The 18,770-nt window shown below is 35.9% G+C and overlaps 1 protein-coding gene across 1 annotated transcript; it reads left to right on the top strand.

Moving 5' to 3' along the window:
* The first annotated feature begins 9,349 nt into the window (after window positions 1-9,349).
* Window positions 9,350-10,579, top strand: LOC145071963 (protein BPS1, chloroplastic-like). The gene has a single exon (XM_079018391.1). It carries the CDS (start codon window positions 9,457-9,459, stop codon window positions 10,351-10,353), a length of 897 nt encoding a protein of 298 aa, XP_078874517.1. The 5' UTR covers window positions 9,350-9,456; the 3' UTR covers window positions 10,354-10,579.
* Window positions 10,580-18,770: the final 8,191 nt, after the last annotated feature.

The following is an 18,770-nucleotide window of genomic DNA, read 5'->3' as shown; positions in this document are numbered from 1 at the left end:
TTATCAAAATATAGTTTTTACATTAAATGTTTAACTGAAAAGATCACTAAATATATGTAAAGGGAAAATAAATGTAGTATTGTAGTGTTGTATTATAGGAACTACTGTTGTACTAACTACCTTAAACCGGATTTATATTAAGGTATCATGTGATTAATTGCACCATACTATTGACTGGTAACAACGACATATGAATGGTCGTAAAACGGAATGACGTTTGGCACCCGCAGACCTGCAGGTCCGGCTGTAGCTAGCAGCAAGGTGTAGGATAGTCAATCCAGTATAGATCTATATGCAAACCCACGCTCTCCCTCCAAGAGAATTCTGGCTACAACTCGGGCCATGGCATTTAAGGCATGCTTCGATACAGTGGATCACAATTGTTAACGTATTCATGTATATGTAATGTAATGTTACTTGTTCTAGTATCATTGTATATGTTCTCTTCCTAGTATAGTTGTATATGTTTTTCTCTAGTATAGTTGTATATGTTCTTCTCTAGTATAGTTGTATATGTTCTCCTCTAGTATAGTTGTATATGTTCTCATAGTAGTAAGTATTGACTCATGAATGAACTGACTCATAGTATGATATCGCGTTCTAGTAATAGTTCTAGTATCTTCTTAAACTACCCATATGGTAGCTTACTGGTAATTTAACTGGTACGTATGAACATAGATGTATACCCTTGCTACCCAAGGGCATTGGATGAACTGGAAGGACCTTTATGATTATATATGTACACATGATATATAACTAATATTTAAACGACCTTCGGACGGATACCCGATATCCTACCAGACCACATCCAAATCGAGGAAAAGGAAATAGGGTGGATAGCCTTCCTAAGTCCTTTCAACATTTATTATATAACTATACATATATTAGCATGCAATTTATAATATCGAAAGCATAAAATAAGTTTTGTAAAATCTTTGAAGATAATTATTATCTAAGAAAAGATCAACTTGATGTCAATCAAGAAAACAGTTTGAAGTAGAAACAGTTTGAAGTAAAACGATTTGATAACAGCTTGGAGTAAAAATAGATCGAAGTAAAATGGTTTGAAAAAGGATCATACAGTGTGTAATGAACAGTTAAATAAGGATTTTTAAACATATAAAACATTTAAGAAGATCATTTGAAGAACCTGTTTGGCAAAACGGTTAATGTGTAGTAAATCATTTGAATGCTGCATATTAATCACATGTGATTGATATAATAACTAGCATAACTCTACTTATTAATCACATGTGATTGATATAATAACTAGCATGATTCTACTTGTATCCCCCCCACATAAAACATTTAAAAACATTTAAAACATTGATTAAGGGCTATGAACTCACCTGTTGTAGTGATTGGAATTGAACGGACTGTTATCGTAAGGAAGGATCGGACAAGTGCTTGGTGTCAAGTGAAGACTTTAGACACACACAATGATCTTAATTACATATGTAGACATATGTATATAAATAATTAGTGATTAAAACACTAATTATACAAGTATAAGCATTTTAATGCGAGGAAACCACTTTTGGTCAAGTGCTAGGAGGCTAATGGGTTGGAACAAAGGAGTACAAGGCCTCTTATGGGAGTTTATGGTCAAATGACCATATGTTTTGGAGTTTACGGCCCTGGAGAGTAAACTCCTGGCCGTAAACTCTATGTTAGGTCACATAATGAGGCTTAAAATTAATACAACTCTAGTGGTGAATTGTTTCAAGGCTTAAACAATTGTTTGGGCTTCCTATTAACTCCTTTGAGGAGTTCACGGCCCTGGGACCATATCCCATGGAGATTACAGCCGTAATCTCCCTTGGGGGAAGGTTTATGGTGTCTTCAAGCCCCTAATTTAACAAAGAATGAATCAAGGCAAATGTCCAAGGCTTTAGGAGGATTTATGGCATCATTTAGCACCCCTTTATGGAGTTCACGGCCCTGGAACATCTTGGGCCATGAAAACCCTTTTCTTGGTGTTTTAATGGTGTTTGCTAGCCCCAAACACACTAGGGTACTTGTCCTAATTTGTCTCTTGGCTTAAGGAAGGTTTTTAAGGCATTTTGACAACCAAAAATGGAGTTCACGGCCCAAGAACTTCCTTAGCCGTGAACTCACTTCTAGCCATGAATATTAATTGTTTTGTGGTCTAAAACATGTAATGGAGGCTTCTATTTTGAGTTCAAAGGCTTTGAGGGACATTGGGACACTTTTGGCCCTTAAAATGGAGTTTACTCTCCAAGTGTTCTTAGGCGGTAAACTCCCAAATCTTTGGGTTTTGGTCCGATTTTGATGTTATAATACACAATCTAAGCTATATAATATAACTAGATCGAAGTACTCACGATTTGGGATAAAAACCCAAAGATCCATGAGAGAGAATTTGTCTTTTCTCTAAATAGAAATGTAACTAATGAACGAATATGGTTCAGATTTCTATATATAGTCCTGGGATTTTTGGCAGAAAATATTTTTATTCATGGAATGAATTCTAATATCGTAGAGTATCGGAATAACAGTGTTGCACAAAACCTTAGTGCATCCACTCTCCTGATATCTCCTTATGTGTAAACCCTGAAATACTCAAACTTATTCTGAAAATTCTGAAATTCACTGTAACTGTTCTAACTTCTATTGGCTTGATATGGTTTGTATAGAATGGAAATTTCAGGTTGTCACATTATAGGGTTTGTATATGTGTACTGTTAATTGATTATGTGTTATGTTGGCATGACATTTGTATGGAAGACCCCGGGGGGGGGGGGGTCATGTGGTAGTAGATTAAAACTATGCGGGGGTTTCCAATGGTAGTGGGATAAGAACACGTGGGGGTTCCAGTGGCACCCGGTGAAGACCTTGGACGGTTTCCATGGCATCCCTATATGTTTATGGGTATGACTTATGTGATTGATATGGTTTATGTAACTTTTACAGGTAATATGGATTATGTGGTTATGTGGATTATGTGGGGGTATGCTCTGGGGAACTCACTAAGCTTTGTGCTTATAGCTTTGTTTATGGTTTCAGGTATCATTGTTTGGGAACGGAAGGGCTTAGCTTCATTGTAGCGCACACACCCGTGTTTTCCGCATTATGTGATTTTGGGATGAACTCTGATAAATGTTTTTAATTAGCAATGTTTTGGAATACTTGGATTTAAAGATATCTGTGTTTTGACTATAATAAAATTGGAATGTTTACCCTCGATTTTTGGGTCATTACATGAGGCAAGCCCATTATGTTTTTGCTGCTATCAGGTAGGCCACAAGTAGGTCGACTGTCCGACGAGGAAGGTAGGTGTAGTGGGTGCACCTACTCTGAATATTTTCCAAATCTCTGATGGTCGAGAGGATAGGACAGGAGCCGCAGTAAAGCGAAGTTGGATTATGCATTGTCAGGCTAGGGAGGTCGGGACTCCAGCAGGCGATGTTATGGGTGTGTATGCTTACTTACTTTTCAGTTTAATCTGTATTTTGTTATTGAAATCTCGCATTGGTTTGGGTAAGTGTATCTTTGAATTGTTCCTCTACTTGTGTTTGGGGTTACATTTTCAAGAGTGGTCATATGCCAATCGCATATAGTGAATTATTAGTGGCTAGTGAAAGGTTTCTTCCCATTTTGTAGGTTTGGAACGTTCAGCGTTATTTTCGGTTGTGATCAAGGATGGGTTCAGGGATATTATGGGGAAGGTTTGTGGTCAGGTTTCAGTGCGGTGGTTATCCAACATTATCGGGGCTCAGTGAGTTCAGCCCTTGTACTTGGGTTTGCTTTTGGTAATCGCCAAGGGAAGTGGTCTATTGTCGAGGTTGTGGGTCGGAGCGTCGGTTATTTGGAATTTTGATTGAGTTTGAATGAGTAAGAGCTCGGTTCAGTTCTTTGTTATAGTATAAGTTATCAAGGATTGTCATATGCCATTCTACATACCGAGGAATCTTTGATGAATCTTCAGATGGACGTATCTTGCGAAGTGGGTCCTGTGTGTATTGTGACTGTTTCAGGTATTTGACGAAAATTCGTTCAGGAGTATTTCTTGGAGGATCATTACTCATAAATTAGTAGGGAAGTTCTTCAGTGAAGTCATGGCTTAGTTGTTCTATCATCTGTTCGGGTACGAGGGACATTTTCCTAAGGAAGAGCCTTGGAGTTCAAGGAACTATCGTTTCTAAGAAAGGAATAGAAGCATGAAGATGGTGGTGTTAGTTGCGTGAGTTGTTTGATCACTGGATATATCCAGGGAATTGTACTTTTTGCATGGATTGAAGTTGGTTAAAGTTCAATGATTCCTTGAGGATAGAAATTAGAGTAGAGGTTCATCGAAACATAGCAAGAGTTATGGTTCTTAGTCGTCGGCATAAGAGCTCAAGGAATTGTTATGGTATTATGGGAAATGATTTGGATTACCAGAATGGTTAAGGTCTCCAGAGTATTCTTTCGGATTATAGGAGTTGGGTAATCGTTGAGATTGGCTAGTGATGGAGAACTAGTTGGTAAGCGCTAGTTGTCATTGGGTCGATCGTTGTAAGGTAAGAGGGATTGGGAATCCTTAGATTCTCGTGTGCTTTGGGAATTTAGCCAATTCAAAATGGGGGAGAATCACTCAGGTATTTAGGGGAAGGAGCGGTTATGAAACTAGGATGAGTTTCGTATCCCTGTCAAGGAGGAGGGCGGCCCAAGTGGCTGCTTGGTTTGAGGGTTGTGTGAACTAGGAGTTTGGTAAAGCTTCCCAACATGTGAATTGTGTCTTCTTGATGCTTGATAGCATAATTTGGGGAAATTAGGATGGGGTTTTAGTCATGAATTGAGTTCAGTTTGGGCGTTCAGTCAGGTGTATGATCGACTATATGTGCGTTTCGAAGTGATAGATTAAGGGTAAGTTATTGGACTACGTTTGTGTAAGCATGAAAATGTTGTTAGACTGCGGGGGTAACCGTAGCATTCGCAAGCAGTCAAGTAATGTAGAAAGTGTTGTAAGACTGTGGGGGTTGCCGTAGCATTCACAAGCGGTCAGATAGTATGGAAAGTATAGAAAGACTGCAGGGTAGCTGTGACATTCATGGATTCGTTGAGATGATTTAGGCCAGGGTGGACCAATTTTCAATTTTATGGGTAAACCATAACATGTTTGAAAGTAGGAAATGGTAAGTCCTGGAATACCGGGTATGAGGAACACTACAGTTGGACCTGTAATGTTCAGTATAGCATCGGGATAGTGTCGAGATGGTTTGAGTAGTTATATCATGGGGAGTTTTTTGTTTGAAGTTGCGAAGGGCAATAGTACGGGAGCCTTTTGGCTTAGTAGCCGGGCTAGAACCTAATATATCATAGGACTGGCAGATGAATGAAGACTAGGGGGGTCTCAGTGGATTATGGAAAGGAGCCAGGAGGCAACATGCTATTTCGAACAGTTTTAGTGTTTCCGATAGTATCCGATCGGGTTAGACCAAAGGGATAGGTTGAGCACCCATATATGCTTGGCAGTATCCAGTCGGGTTAGACCGAAGGGGTTGGTTGAGGACCCAACTATGCTCCACAGTATCCGATCGAAATAGACCGAAAGGGAGGACAGCACCCAGATATGCTTGTCAATATTAGTCTTCTAGGATTTCATGTATGGATGGGTAATTTATTGTTTGAGTAACGCCAAGTCAATCATAGCGAGATTACCAAGTCAATCATAGCGAGATTAAATAATTGGTTTGACCTTGTTGTGCAACTCTCGTCTGAGTCTAACCGTTGCAGAAATTAATCTTCTACTCAAAGGATTATATGAGCCTCCTTTCGAGTTAAGTGCTCTTTAGCGGTATATGATAATTGACTTTGTATCAGTCGAGATGACAATGTGATCAGGGATTGAAAGCATTTTGTGGGATCAGAAACTTTATAAGGTTGGTTTGGTAGCAGTTCGATATGAGAGGTCTGACAAGGAGTCAAACCATTGAGACTTTAGTTCTTCGAACTCCAAGTAAAGGTGGAGTGGGTTTATATTCAATTATAGGGGATTCGTTCTTCACTAGACTTGAAGAATGCCATGGTATGATTAGATTCGGACGGGTTATAATTGGCTTGCTATTCATTGAGAGAGGACATGGGTTGGTTCAACACGGTCGAGCTGTAGAGGAGTTAGGATGTTGTAGATTTCAGTTCTCTGAAAAGTAGAGACGGTTTGCAAGAGCTGAAGGTTCAGGTGTTATTTTGGGGTAGGAGTTTCGTTTGGGTTTCGGTTGCCTTGGGAAGGCTATTATATACGTGTAAATTCTGATCATGATCATCAGGAATTATTTCTTTGATATGGATGTTAATAAGGAGCAATTTCGAGGACGAAATCTAATTTATGTGGGGGAGAGTTGTAACACCCGAAATCTAGAAGGCTAATTATGGAAAATAAAATATCAATTTTCAACTCGTCGAGTTTAAGGCATAAGCTCAACGTGTAGGAATTATGAGTCACGCGCATTTTCGACGATCAACTTGACGAGTCGGAGGAGACCAACTTGACAAGTTGGTCGCGGTTTGAGAAACCCTAATTTGAGGTTTTTCACCCGATTTAAACAACTTAGGCTCTAGGGTTTGGCCTCATTTCCATCCTCTATTGTCCAAAACCCTAACCTCGAGACTCTAAGGCCATTTTTGAGTGTTATGAGTTCTTCAAGAGTAGTTGTTGGTGATTCTTGAAGGAGACTTGAAGAGGGAAGCACCTAGCTTAGAGGAGTGACTTTAGATCTTGAAACCCTTCATCAAGAGCTGCATCTTTGAGGTATAAAGTCGTCATCTTGACATATAGCTTACTAAATCTCTTTTCTTGAAGTTTTAGATTGAGTTTTGGAGCTTTGATCAAATGGTCCGAAGAGAAGAGGTTTTCAGGGGTTAATGGGATAGATCTGACCCCTATATGACCTATTGAGGCTTAAAGTTGCAAACTTTAATGGCTTCCATGTCCCATTCATGTAATATGTCCAAACGAAGCCAAAAATGGAAATTTGAGGGTGTTTCTAGCATGCATGAATGTAAAGTTCAAAACTTTTCTTGATTTGTCCACCTTGGGACATCAGATCTGTATGTTGGTGAGTTATAGTAGGAGTTTAGGGGCTTAACGGGTTGAGACCACCTTTAAAGAAGCTAGGGTTTGAGTTTTAAGCTTAGTAGATGGTTCTTGAGAGTAAAGTTTAAAACTTTACCCTTCTAGACATCAAACTGGAAAGGACATGAGGTTTGGAGCTGTTGGATTCGAGAGAAATGGCTTAATACATTAAAAATGGTTAACATACTGAAGAACTCGACGAGTTCACAAAGGAACTTGACGAATTGATGTGAGTATGGCCTCATTCTGTTGAAAATGAAGGAACTCGATGAGTTAAGGGAGAACTCGACAATTTGATTCGTAGTATCACGATTTTGTGGTTTATGGGAACTCGCCGAGTTGAAGGAAAACTCGACAAGTTGAGTCAACTCGGAGTGTTGACTTTGAATTTGACTTGGATGTTGACTTTGACCTTAACTTAACTTTGACCAAGGTTGACCATTGGGGGTTATAAAGTAGAGAATGGGTTCTAAAGGGTAGTCCCATGTAACGGTTTGAGCCTAATTTGGAAAATTGGGCCATTGGTGGGCTTTCATGTATTTTATAATATGGAACTTGATGGTTTGTGGGTGAAATGGACATTTCACCCCAAGTGAGGACTAAGAATCATGGCTTGAGATCCAATTGCGAGTTGGTAATATTTTGGGTATTGACAGCTCAGGGAGTTGTTAGGGCAGCAACTATGGATTTTCACAGTAGGCTTCAGCATACGATGTGAGTTACCTTTCCTGTATGAGTGGGTCGAAGGAACCAATATGGGCCCACTAGTAGTTGATTATAGTGGAGATGATTGTCTATGTGATAATTCTCTGGTATGCCATAATCTGTTATGCTTTATGTGCTAGTATGCTATGATATTACGTGATAGTGGTAGGAGGGGTGGGATAGACCCTGTTACTGGTCAAAAGAGCCGAATGGGTAGCCCAGCACCAAGATATGCTAGGAAGTATGTGACTTATGTGTTTATGTACTAGGATGATATGTAGTAGTAATAGGGGTGAAATAGTCCCCGTTACCGGTTGAAAGAGATCGAAGGGGTAGGCCAGCAATCAGATACGTTAGGTAGTTACAGGTTTAAGGCGAGCAAAGGGGTATGCCAGCACCCAGATATTCTAGGTTGTTACCGGTTAAAAGAGACCGAATGGGTAGACCAACATCTAGACATGCTAGGCAATTACCGGTTAATGAGACCGAAAGGGTAGGCTAGCATTCAGATATGCTAGGTAATATGTTTTGTATGGTATGTGGTATGATGGAGGAACTCACTAAGATTCGTGCTTAAGGTTTTCAGTTTTGGTTTCAGGTACTTCTTCTTCAAAAAGAAAGGAGTCAACATGATCGTAACGCATCACACTATGATTTTCCGCATATGAGATCTTTAAGAGTTATACTCTGATGATACTCTTTTATAACATGTTTTGATTATTGATACATTGATTTGATATGAGTTGATACTATGGATGTTTTCAGACAAATGGTATTATAATTATTAAATTAAAAATGAAAATTTTGGTACTAAATTTTAGGATGTTACATTACCCCTTAATTATATTTTAGTATTCAATTTATTTATTTGTTTAATAGTTAATTAATTTTATCAAGTATTTAGTGATGTTTCATTTGTAAATATAAATATAACGGTTATATAATATTTTCAATATTTTTATAAATACGACGTTGTTGTTGTTTTTATTATTATTATTATTATTATTATTATTATTATTATTATTGTATTTTACTCTATAAATTAGAGACCCGATATATTTTGATTTATATTTTTGTTTGTTTAAAATATGATGTGTGTTTAAAAATGACTAACTCAATGTAAAGGATTATATAAAAAAAATTTAAATAGATAAAGATAGATTAGTTAAATTTAAAGAAAAAACTATTAAAGAGGTTAACTATTAAAATAATCTTTTAATTAAATGTTAAAATGAATGAAGTGATCAACAAATTTAAGCTATAAAGGCGATACTCGTAGTACATAGTTAAGTTTAGGTCTCACGTCACTTGGCATATGATTCAGTCCGTAATGTCCCAACAAAAAAAAAGTTTAGATTTATCTGTTGTTTAAACCTGACTGATCCTTCCTTTACCCTTTACTCAACGTGTCAAACAATCAAGCAAAACGACCTAAATGACTGCGGGTTCATGGAACTGCAAGTGGCCCAGTTGTCGCTAAAACGTGCGGGATTAAAATACAAGCTTCAAACAGATAAGAACCTTTGATCATTACCACAAAGTCAATCTTCTTCCGAATGTCCTTGTTGTACTCATAGTATGTCAACCGGCAAACACAATACCACTAGCGCAAACTTCTATATAAGCTTCAACTACCAACTAATCGACCATATCAATAACACAAAACTATCACAATGATTCTCCAATTAAACAGACTTGGGTTTTCCCACCATAATCACCATCGCAATATGTCTGAAGCTTCTTTTGCTTCCCTTCAAGCTTTTCGATTACAAGTGGCCGGAAACCTACACCGGGTACTGGAAAGTTTCATTCTTGGATCAGACATCTTGTCCGTCAAATGGATCCACCAATGTTTTCAGATACTACCCATATTGAACAATGAGTTTGCTAAGCTGATGGGGGAGATAGATTATCCGGTGAGCAGTTGGGAAGCTGGTTCGATCGAAGAGTATCTTGATTACACCATTAGCATGTTGGAACTGCTTAATGCAATCAGTTCTTCTCTTTCTCATCTTAATCAAGTTCGGGTGTCGCTCTCTCATGCTTTGAGCCTCATGAAAAACTCTCCGGGTTTTGATGTGGAACGGTTGAGAGAGATTACAGTGCATGATTCCGTCAAGGGAATCAAAGGGAGTGAAGGGAATGGAGAAAGGAATCGGAATGGGAAAGAAAGGTTATTTCATGAAGGTATGATGGTTCTCAGGAGTACTGGATTTTGGACTTGTGGGGTTGTGTTGTCGGGATTAAAGAGTGATGCTAGGCCGATTATGGAGATTATGGGAACTGGGATGGTGGTGGATTCTTCGTTGATACGTTTCGATTCCATGTTTAGGAAGAAGATTACCGAGAAAAGGGGATTGGTAAAGGAATTGGAAGAAGTGAATGAGACTTTGCGTATGATTGTATTAAAGGGTGTTGGTGATTCCGATGCTGTGATTGAATTGAAGAGAAGATTGGATGTGATTGGGAATGGAGTAAAGGGTTTAAAAGAAGAAGAAGAAGGTTTGTTTGCAGAGTTTATGGCTGCAAGAAATAAAGTGCTTGAGACACTTCGAGCGAAAAATAAGTAACTAACAATCACTTTTATTTTCTTTTTGTATATATTAAATGTCAAATCATGTATTTAGTCAGAAAATGTTGTAACAATATCTTTATTTTTTTTTTTTGTTTTTTACGAAAATGATAGTGGTTATAGGCCTAAGAATGAAATTTAGGAAGTTCTTGTTATTCATCCATGTGATCAATTGCATACAACTTTGTCTCAAATATTTTTATGATGTGATATGAATTGATAAACAGATGATCCCTCATGTTTAACTCATGCATCAACGAATTTTAACATGTATCAAAGTAGGGAGTATTCAATGTCTTAGTTCACTCTCTTTTGAACTTGAACAATCTAGGCCTTGTTAATGTCATGTAACCATAATAGTAGATTGAACGTTTCTACATTTCCAAATATAGGTTGAAATCGTTTCACCATTTTTATCCCTGAAATATTCATTTTGCCAAAATAGGACAATGAACTTCCACCTCCCTTGTACCTTTTTGCTTTATTTGATAAGTGGGCGATGCTTCTTTTACTTACTAAAAGTATTAGTTGTATGTATCCATATTCTTATAAATATTCGAATTTGGAATATTCACCCTATTGGCTATTTGATTAAAACAAATATCACACAATAACCATAGGCCAGTTCAGAAAAAAATATATCGCATAGCAACCAATTTTTTTCAAGAATAAATTTTTTTGCTATGATTTTCAAAAAAACTTAGTTCTAGAAATATGACTTTTGATATAAAGTTTAATAAGTGTTGAATTCAATAATCGATATAGAATCAATGAAAAAGTATGAACATTGGGTTGGGTTCTTTGAATAGATGTAAGAAAAGGATTACAATTAATAGCCCCAACAATAAAGATTTTATAAAAAATTGGCAACCTTCCTAGTAACCAATTTTGTGAAACGGTCTAATTTTGTGATTTTTCCATTTGTTCTGCATTTTAAAATTATTTTTTATTGTATAAGAATATTTCACGTATTTTTCAAAAAAAAAAGGAATTTTTTTTATTTATTTTATTTATTTATTTTTATTTTTATATTTTATATTTTTCTTTTAGTTAATTCAAGTTCCGAAAATAATATTTTAAAAAAAAAATTTGGATTTTTCATTTATTTTGCATTTTAAAATTATTTTTAAATTTGGTCTCACGGTCTCACAAAATTAGAATGGTCTGAAATGAACCTGAATCTATATATATATATATAGGTGAGTTCAATTGAGATAATAAAAAAGGTTGAGAATGGGGGAATCATTCTCAGCCACTCATTTTATCTAAGCATAAAAATACACGGTGGCAAACTTGTAAATATGATAACAACTTTCAATCTCAAATACGTATCTGTAGAGAATTAGATTACAATTCAAACTCATTCATCGTTCATCATCCAAATTTATTCTCCAACTTTCAACAATCATCCAGATTTCTTCAATTAAACCATCATCAACATCATCTAGTGCTAATCAATCATTGATCTTCGTCAATAATCAACACGATTCAACAGTTAACAACAAAAATTCATTTTTGGTTCTTTTAATTCAACATTCAATTGTGCTTGAATACGATAAGATCTTCAACATCTATGATTAATTATACTCCCAGCGTTATTAGATCAAAATCATCGATAATCAACAAAAATCCACTTCATATCATTTATTCAACATGGATTATCAAATAAAACTTCAAAACTGAGGTTAGAAAAAGATCATATCGGTTTTTTTTTAAAAATTTCATATAATTCTCTATTAATCTACTCTTTTGTAAGATTTAAATAGTCAAAATATCATGTTTTTAACATTTTAAAAAAAGTTAAATTGTATGCACTCCAACTGTTTGATGAAATGCATAAGCTAAATTACCACGTTATATTCATATATGAATACATTTTATCAGTATATGATTATTAAAACAAAAAAATAAATATGCAAGTCTGTATGTTATTCATATGTGAATAACATATAAAAATTATATATATTTTTGAAAATACCTTGTAATATTCATATGTGAATATACTATGTAATATTCATATGTGCATATATAATCTAATATTCACAAATGAATATACTATGTAATATTCAAATGTGATATAACATGTAATACTATGTAATATTCAGATATGAAAATATTATCTAATATTCATAAGTGAATATACCATATAATATTCACAAGTGAGTATACTATGTAATATTCATAAGTGAATGCATCATCTAATATTTAAATATGAATATACTATGTTTATTATATGTTATATTCATATATGAATGATACTTAAATTAAAAAAAAAAAAATTAATCATAGTTTTTATTCATAACTAAATAACGAGTGTACTGTAGTAAAAACCTGATTCATTTTTATTTATTTATGAATAACGATAGCTGAAAATATAAAAAAAATAACTTTTTTATTTTATCTTAAAACTATATCAATATGGATGTCTATTTGTAGAGAATAAAAAATCAAGAATTTTGGTATATTTAAAATCATTTTTCGATAAAAATAGCTTCTTAAAAATTAAAACAACAAAAAAACTATGTTTTTGTATATATATTAAGGTAATGATTAGCATAGTTTAAGGAAACATGTTTTGTTGGAAAACACATGTCAATTCCTTTCACATTTCTGCTGGTACCACGGAGGCTTTTGTGGCAAAAATAAATGAGTGGCTGAGAATGATTCCCCCATTCTCAACCTTTTTTTTTTTATCAATTGAACCCTCCTATATATATATATATATATATATATATATATATATATATATATATATATATATATATATATATATAAGGTAAACACAAATCTTATCATCATTTAACATGTTGACATTTACAGTTACGCATAACAAACTAGCTTAGACTAACATACACCATAACTTACTCAGGCCATGTGATAAACAAATATGACTGGAGGAACATAATAAGTTCCGCTAACTACTTCTGCTAATTACGTCGGCATAGACAATATTCCGGGCATGCTCGATCATTACAAATATTGAAACTTTAGCTACCATGGTCCTTATGGTATGCATTTTTTTGTGGTTTCAGTCCAAACTTCGACTTTTTTGGATTTATGGTCCGTTTGACATAGTTTGTACATAGAAATCGTTCTCCGACTTAACTTCCGTTAAGTTTTTGCTGTTAACCCCCTCATGGTTCCCCCACATTTTTTTTCTTTCTCTGATGAGACCATCTTCTACCTCTGGCCAATCATTCACCAGCGATGACATTGACTCCATCCTCTTCAATCTCCACTGCATCTCCTATACCCTGCACCTTCACCATTTAAACTACATCTTCTTCCTCTTGCCTCTCCACTAGCCACACGCATCATCAAATATACCCATTACGACCTAATTGATTTGATAGTTAATATGTGTGAAATTAAGAACGGGATGGAGGGTGCACCTTTTCTCAAGATTGATGTGCGTTCCTCTTTCTGAAGGTCAATCCAACCATCTTCTCTTTCATTTTCCTGTCCAATCACACAAAAAAAATCAATATCAGCCCCTTTCCCTTTCAATCAGCTTGCAGGTGTGCGTGTGTGTGTTTTTTCTCTTTAGTCGGCCCAATAACTCAATAAGAATCAAGATAGATCTATTTGTGTTGAATTTGTAGGTCTGATTTAAGAGAAAAAAGAAAAAGGAATAACAAGATGGGGGAGGGAACATGTGTTAGTTGTTTGGTGCTTCTTTTATACAGGTATCAATAATCATGGCTGGAATCGAGAATTAATTGTTGTATTGAGGCTGTTGTGAAGATGATGGTCAGTATAGGGATGTTGGTGGTCAGAATGGATTCTTGGTGGGGTTTTGTCTTTTATCCTCCTAAGGAACAAATTGAAGATGATTGTTAGATCATTCATCCCAGATTCATCAGTTATGTGTTAGATCATTCATCCCAGATTGTTAGATCATTCAACAATTGACAACCCTCACAAAACCCATAACAATGAACAAGGGTGGCGGTGTAAGGAGGTGGTGTTAAAATGTAGCAGCGGTGGTTAATGGGTGGTCGACGGAGCTATAGGGTGGCAATGGTGTTACACTTCTAGGGCAACGGAGAAACAAGTAGGAGGGTGGTGTCCTTCCATTTCAGTCTAAATTTCGAAAACTTTTACAGGTGGGTCTCAAATAAAATTTCCAAAAATCAAACACCAATGTTCTTTCTAAATTGCAGAACAGATCTAAAGGCTTTGACTTTTAACCCAGAAATCGAATGAGGATTTATCTCTTGTATTTTGCCATAGCTTAAAATTTTGGAGAGGTTGAACTTTAAAGAAAAATTTAATTGTAGAACATATCTGAAATCTGAAACTCTGATTTCTATCCCATCATATCTTCTTCCCGGTTCAATCTCTGTAAATCATTGTTGCTTTTTAAGCTTTTAGCATAATCCTTTTTCAAGCTTCAAGCTTTAAGTGTGTTTGTATGTGGCTTGATTTGCAGAAGGAAGATGTAATGAAGAAGACAATGAGAGAGAGAGATAGAGCCATTTTTATTTTTTAATTATTAAAATAAATAAATAGGTATTAATTTTTTTTAAATGGGATATATTTTTTAGGTGCAAAAATGGTCCTTTATATGTGAAAAGACAAATATACCCTCATGTGAGATGCACATGAGGGGGTTAACGGCAAAAACTTAACGGAAGTTAAGTCGGGGGACCATTTCTACGTACAAACTAGGCCAAAAGGACCATGAATCCAAAAAAGTCGAGGTTTGGACTGAAACCCCAAAAAAATGCATACCACAGGGACAATTTTCGCAATTGAGATCTTCAAGAATCTAATTTCTCATATATCATATTCAAAACAGTTAAGATCTTCCAAACATATATCAGCTTCAAACTCATATATCATATTCAAAACAGTTAAGATCTTCAAGAATCTAATTTCTCACATAATGTTATTCCAAACATTATTTTTTCTAACCGTTAATGATTTTCAAAGTAGTTATTTTTATATAAAAAGGTTGTTCAAAATAAGGAAAGTATTTTGATAAATTCCTACTTTTATTCTTTTAAGGATGTATTTTGTGTGATATGAATGACTCTTCTAAAATTTTCAACTTAGTGAATGGTTATCAAAACTTTCTCAGATGTTTTGAGACGTATATATATATATATATTTATTTTTAAATTTCTCAACAGAGACATTATCTAAACAAGAAAACTTGTCGAGTCAAGAATATATCCAAGAAGTATTTACAGGTCAATGACACACAACATGTTAGCGTGAGCAACTACCTCACAAGCAAGTGAAACTCAACCTTATTGACATAGTTTTCGAGCAACAAGCACGAGCTCGATTAAGTTCTTTTTACTATAATATGATGTCTATAATGTTGGAATCACAAGCTGTAATGCCGAAACCATGAACTCCAGAAAATCAATCTTAATAATAGACTTGTTCAAAATCAAACATTCCAGCTTATTCTCATTTATGATCTTGATAGTATTTGACATATGCCATAAAGGCAAAGAAACAATTGTTAAAAACTAGCTTAATCTAGGGGACTGGTGGAGAACATAATAAGAGTGCCAAAATTTAGGAATTTGTATCTACTTCTTGGTTCAATGAAAACTCGAGTGAAAGTATGTCGGAGATTAATTAGTTGCGTGATAATATTTCTTATATAATGTCCAATTTGAATATTTTTGTAATTGTTATATGCATTTGATACAAAAATACTTATGCAGCTTTTAAGATACAAAAGCTATGATTATATATCCACAAATCACCAGTTTCTGCAATTCTTCAATATGTATGACCTTAATGTCACATGTTATTTATTGACTACAAGAAAGCTTGGAGAAATGCTTATGTGTAATGTAGGACATGGTATCAAATACAAGTGGCAAAATTATTGTTGTTTACCATTAATGTATAAGCAACGAAAGTTTGTCCACCTAAATAGTTTCTTGATGTCATTAGGGCATCCGTCTTTTAATCATGAAATGAAATAATCTAACATCAAAAAAATCATAGAAATTTATATTTTTCAAAAACAGACCCTTAACCATAAAGTGTTTAAAAAAACCATTGCTTCAAAAGTATAATCAAAATCAGAGTATCCCAAGATCCAATATTATAAAAATAGGAAGATGTGCACGATCACGCATTCGCCTTGCCTCGATCATTTAAAGTACCTGAAACATAAACTTAAACAGTAAGCCAAATATTATTGAGTTCCCCCAAAGTACCACACACAGCCATATATATAACAACATGCATATACGAGCCTACCTCATAACTGGACCGTCGTACTGGGCTTACATCCTATTTGGACTGCTCTCAAAGCCTTCAACATGACTGGACCGCCGCACCGGGTGTAACACCCGAAACCTAGAAGGCCAAATAAGGAAAAAGAAATCAGGACACCTCATCGAGTCTAAGGGGGAGAACTCGACGTGTATTTGGGAATCAACTCGACGAGTTGGAGAGGCACAACTCGATGAGTTGGACACGGTTTAGGAAACCCTGATTTCCGGGATTCGCACCCTATTTAAAAAACTTAATCTCTAGGGTTTTGGCCTCATTTCCAGCCTCCACTGTCCTAAATCTAAATCTCGAAAACCTAAGGCTATTTTTGAGTGTTGTGAGTTCATATTGACTATTTGTTGGTGATTCTTGAAGGAGACTTGAAGAGGGAAGCATCTAACTTGGAGGAGTGACTCTAGATCAAGAAACCCTTCATCAAGGGTTGCACCTTTGAGGTATAAAGTCGTCACCTTGACATATAGCTTACTAGATCTTTTTTCTTGAAGTTTTATCTTGAGTTTTTGGGCTTTGATCAAATGGTCCAAAGAAAAGTGTTTTCTAGGGGTTAATAGGGCAGATCTGACTCGTATATGACCTATTAAGGTTTAAAGTTGCAAACTTTAATGGCCTCCATGTCCCGTTCATGCAATATGTCCATTGTGAAGAAAAAATGGACATTTGAGGGTGTTTCTAGCATGCATGAACGTAAATTTGGAAACTTTACGTTATTTGTCCACCTTAGGACATCAAATCTGTATGTTGGTGTGTTGTAGTAGATGTTTAAGGGCTAAATGGATCAACACCACCTTTAGAGATACTGGGGTTTGATTTTTAAGCTTAGTAGATGGTTCTTGAGGGTAAAGTTTGAAACTTTACCCTTTTAGACATCTTAATGGAAACGACCTCAAGTTTGGTGCTGTTGGATTCAATAGAAATGGCTTAATGCATTAAGAATGGTTAACGTACAAAGGAACTCAACGAGTTCATGGAGGAACTCGATGAGTTAATTTGAAGAATCCCAAAGGAACTTGACGAGTTGAAGGAAAACTCAACGAGTTGGATCGCGATCTCAACATTTTGTGATTTATGGGAACTCGGGGAGTTGAGGAGTAAACTCTATAAGTTGAGTCAACTCGGAGCATGGACTTTGAGCATGGACTTTGAGCATGACCTGGACTTGACTTTGACTATAATAGAACCAAAAAGGGGTATGAGCATGAAATGGTATCTAAGGGGTTGTTTTGATTCAGGGAGTGAATAGAGCTGATTCCGGGCAGAGACGTTTTAGTTATCATCCTACTTTTGAGGTGAGTTTCCTCCTTTTTGAACGGGTCGAAGGCACCAATGTCAGCCCGTATATTATGTTAGTATGATTCGTACCAAGGTTCGATGTCGGGTGGTGCTCGATGTAGGTTTATATGTATTCTGGATTTCATTCTAACGTCGGGCGGTGCCTGAGGAATGTTTGTATGCATGATGTCTGCGTGATTCTTGCATGTGTCTATATTGTATGTTCTGGATTACTGTCTGATGTCGGGCAGGGCCTGAGGAATGCTTATATGAATGTTTCCGAACTACGGTTCGATGTCGGGTGGTACCCGAGGAATGTATGCATGTTTAGTTATACTTGTGGTCTACGTGATACTTATATGTGCCTGGTAGGAAGGTGAGTGTGGGTGGGGTACCGAATCTCATCACTAGTTGAGTGTGGACGGGGTTCCATATCTCATCATTAGAAGAGTAGGGCGGGGCCCACGACAGGCTAGGTGTTAGGATTAGAACATATAGTACTGCGTATGATTCTTTATGTGCTAGCAAGGTTATATGATATTATTTTTATGTGTATAGTAAGCAGGGACCAATGAAAGTTGGGGCCTGGCAGAAACAGATATGTATACCAAGCGGGGCTCAATGCCAGACGGGGCTTGATGCCGTACATGGTCCGATGCCAGGTGTGACAACCCGATATTTCAACCCTTTGTAATGACCAAAATGGGTCAAGTATTGTAACCACTTCTGAATAATAAAAATTTACATTCATAATAAAATGTACAAACAGTTCTATTTAATTTCCTGCTATGATTAAATGTCTTTGAACCATGATCGTACGTGAAAAGAACGCCCAAATCCGACTTCATATAGCGAGGTTATGATTTTTCCAAGTTCGGC

The sequence above is a fragment of the Lactuca serriola genome, chromosome 1 (assembly GCF_051521515.1).
Source record: "Lactuca serriola cultivar US96UC23 chromosome 1, Lser_US96UC23_V15, whole genome shotgun sequence".
Taxonomy (NCBI): domain Eukaryota; kingdom Viridiplantae; phylum Streptophyta; class Magnoliopsida; order Asterales; family Asteraceae; genus Lactuca; species Lactuca serriola.
Note: the sequence above shows the minus strand (reverse complement) of the source record. Positions and strands in the feature narration are given on the sequence as shown.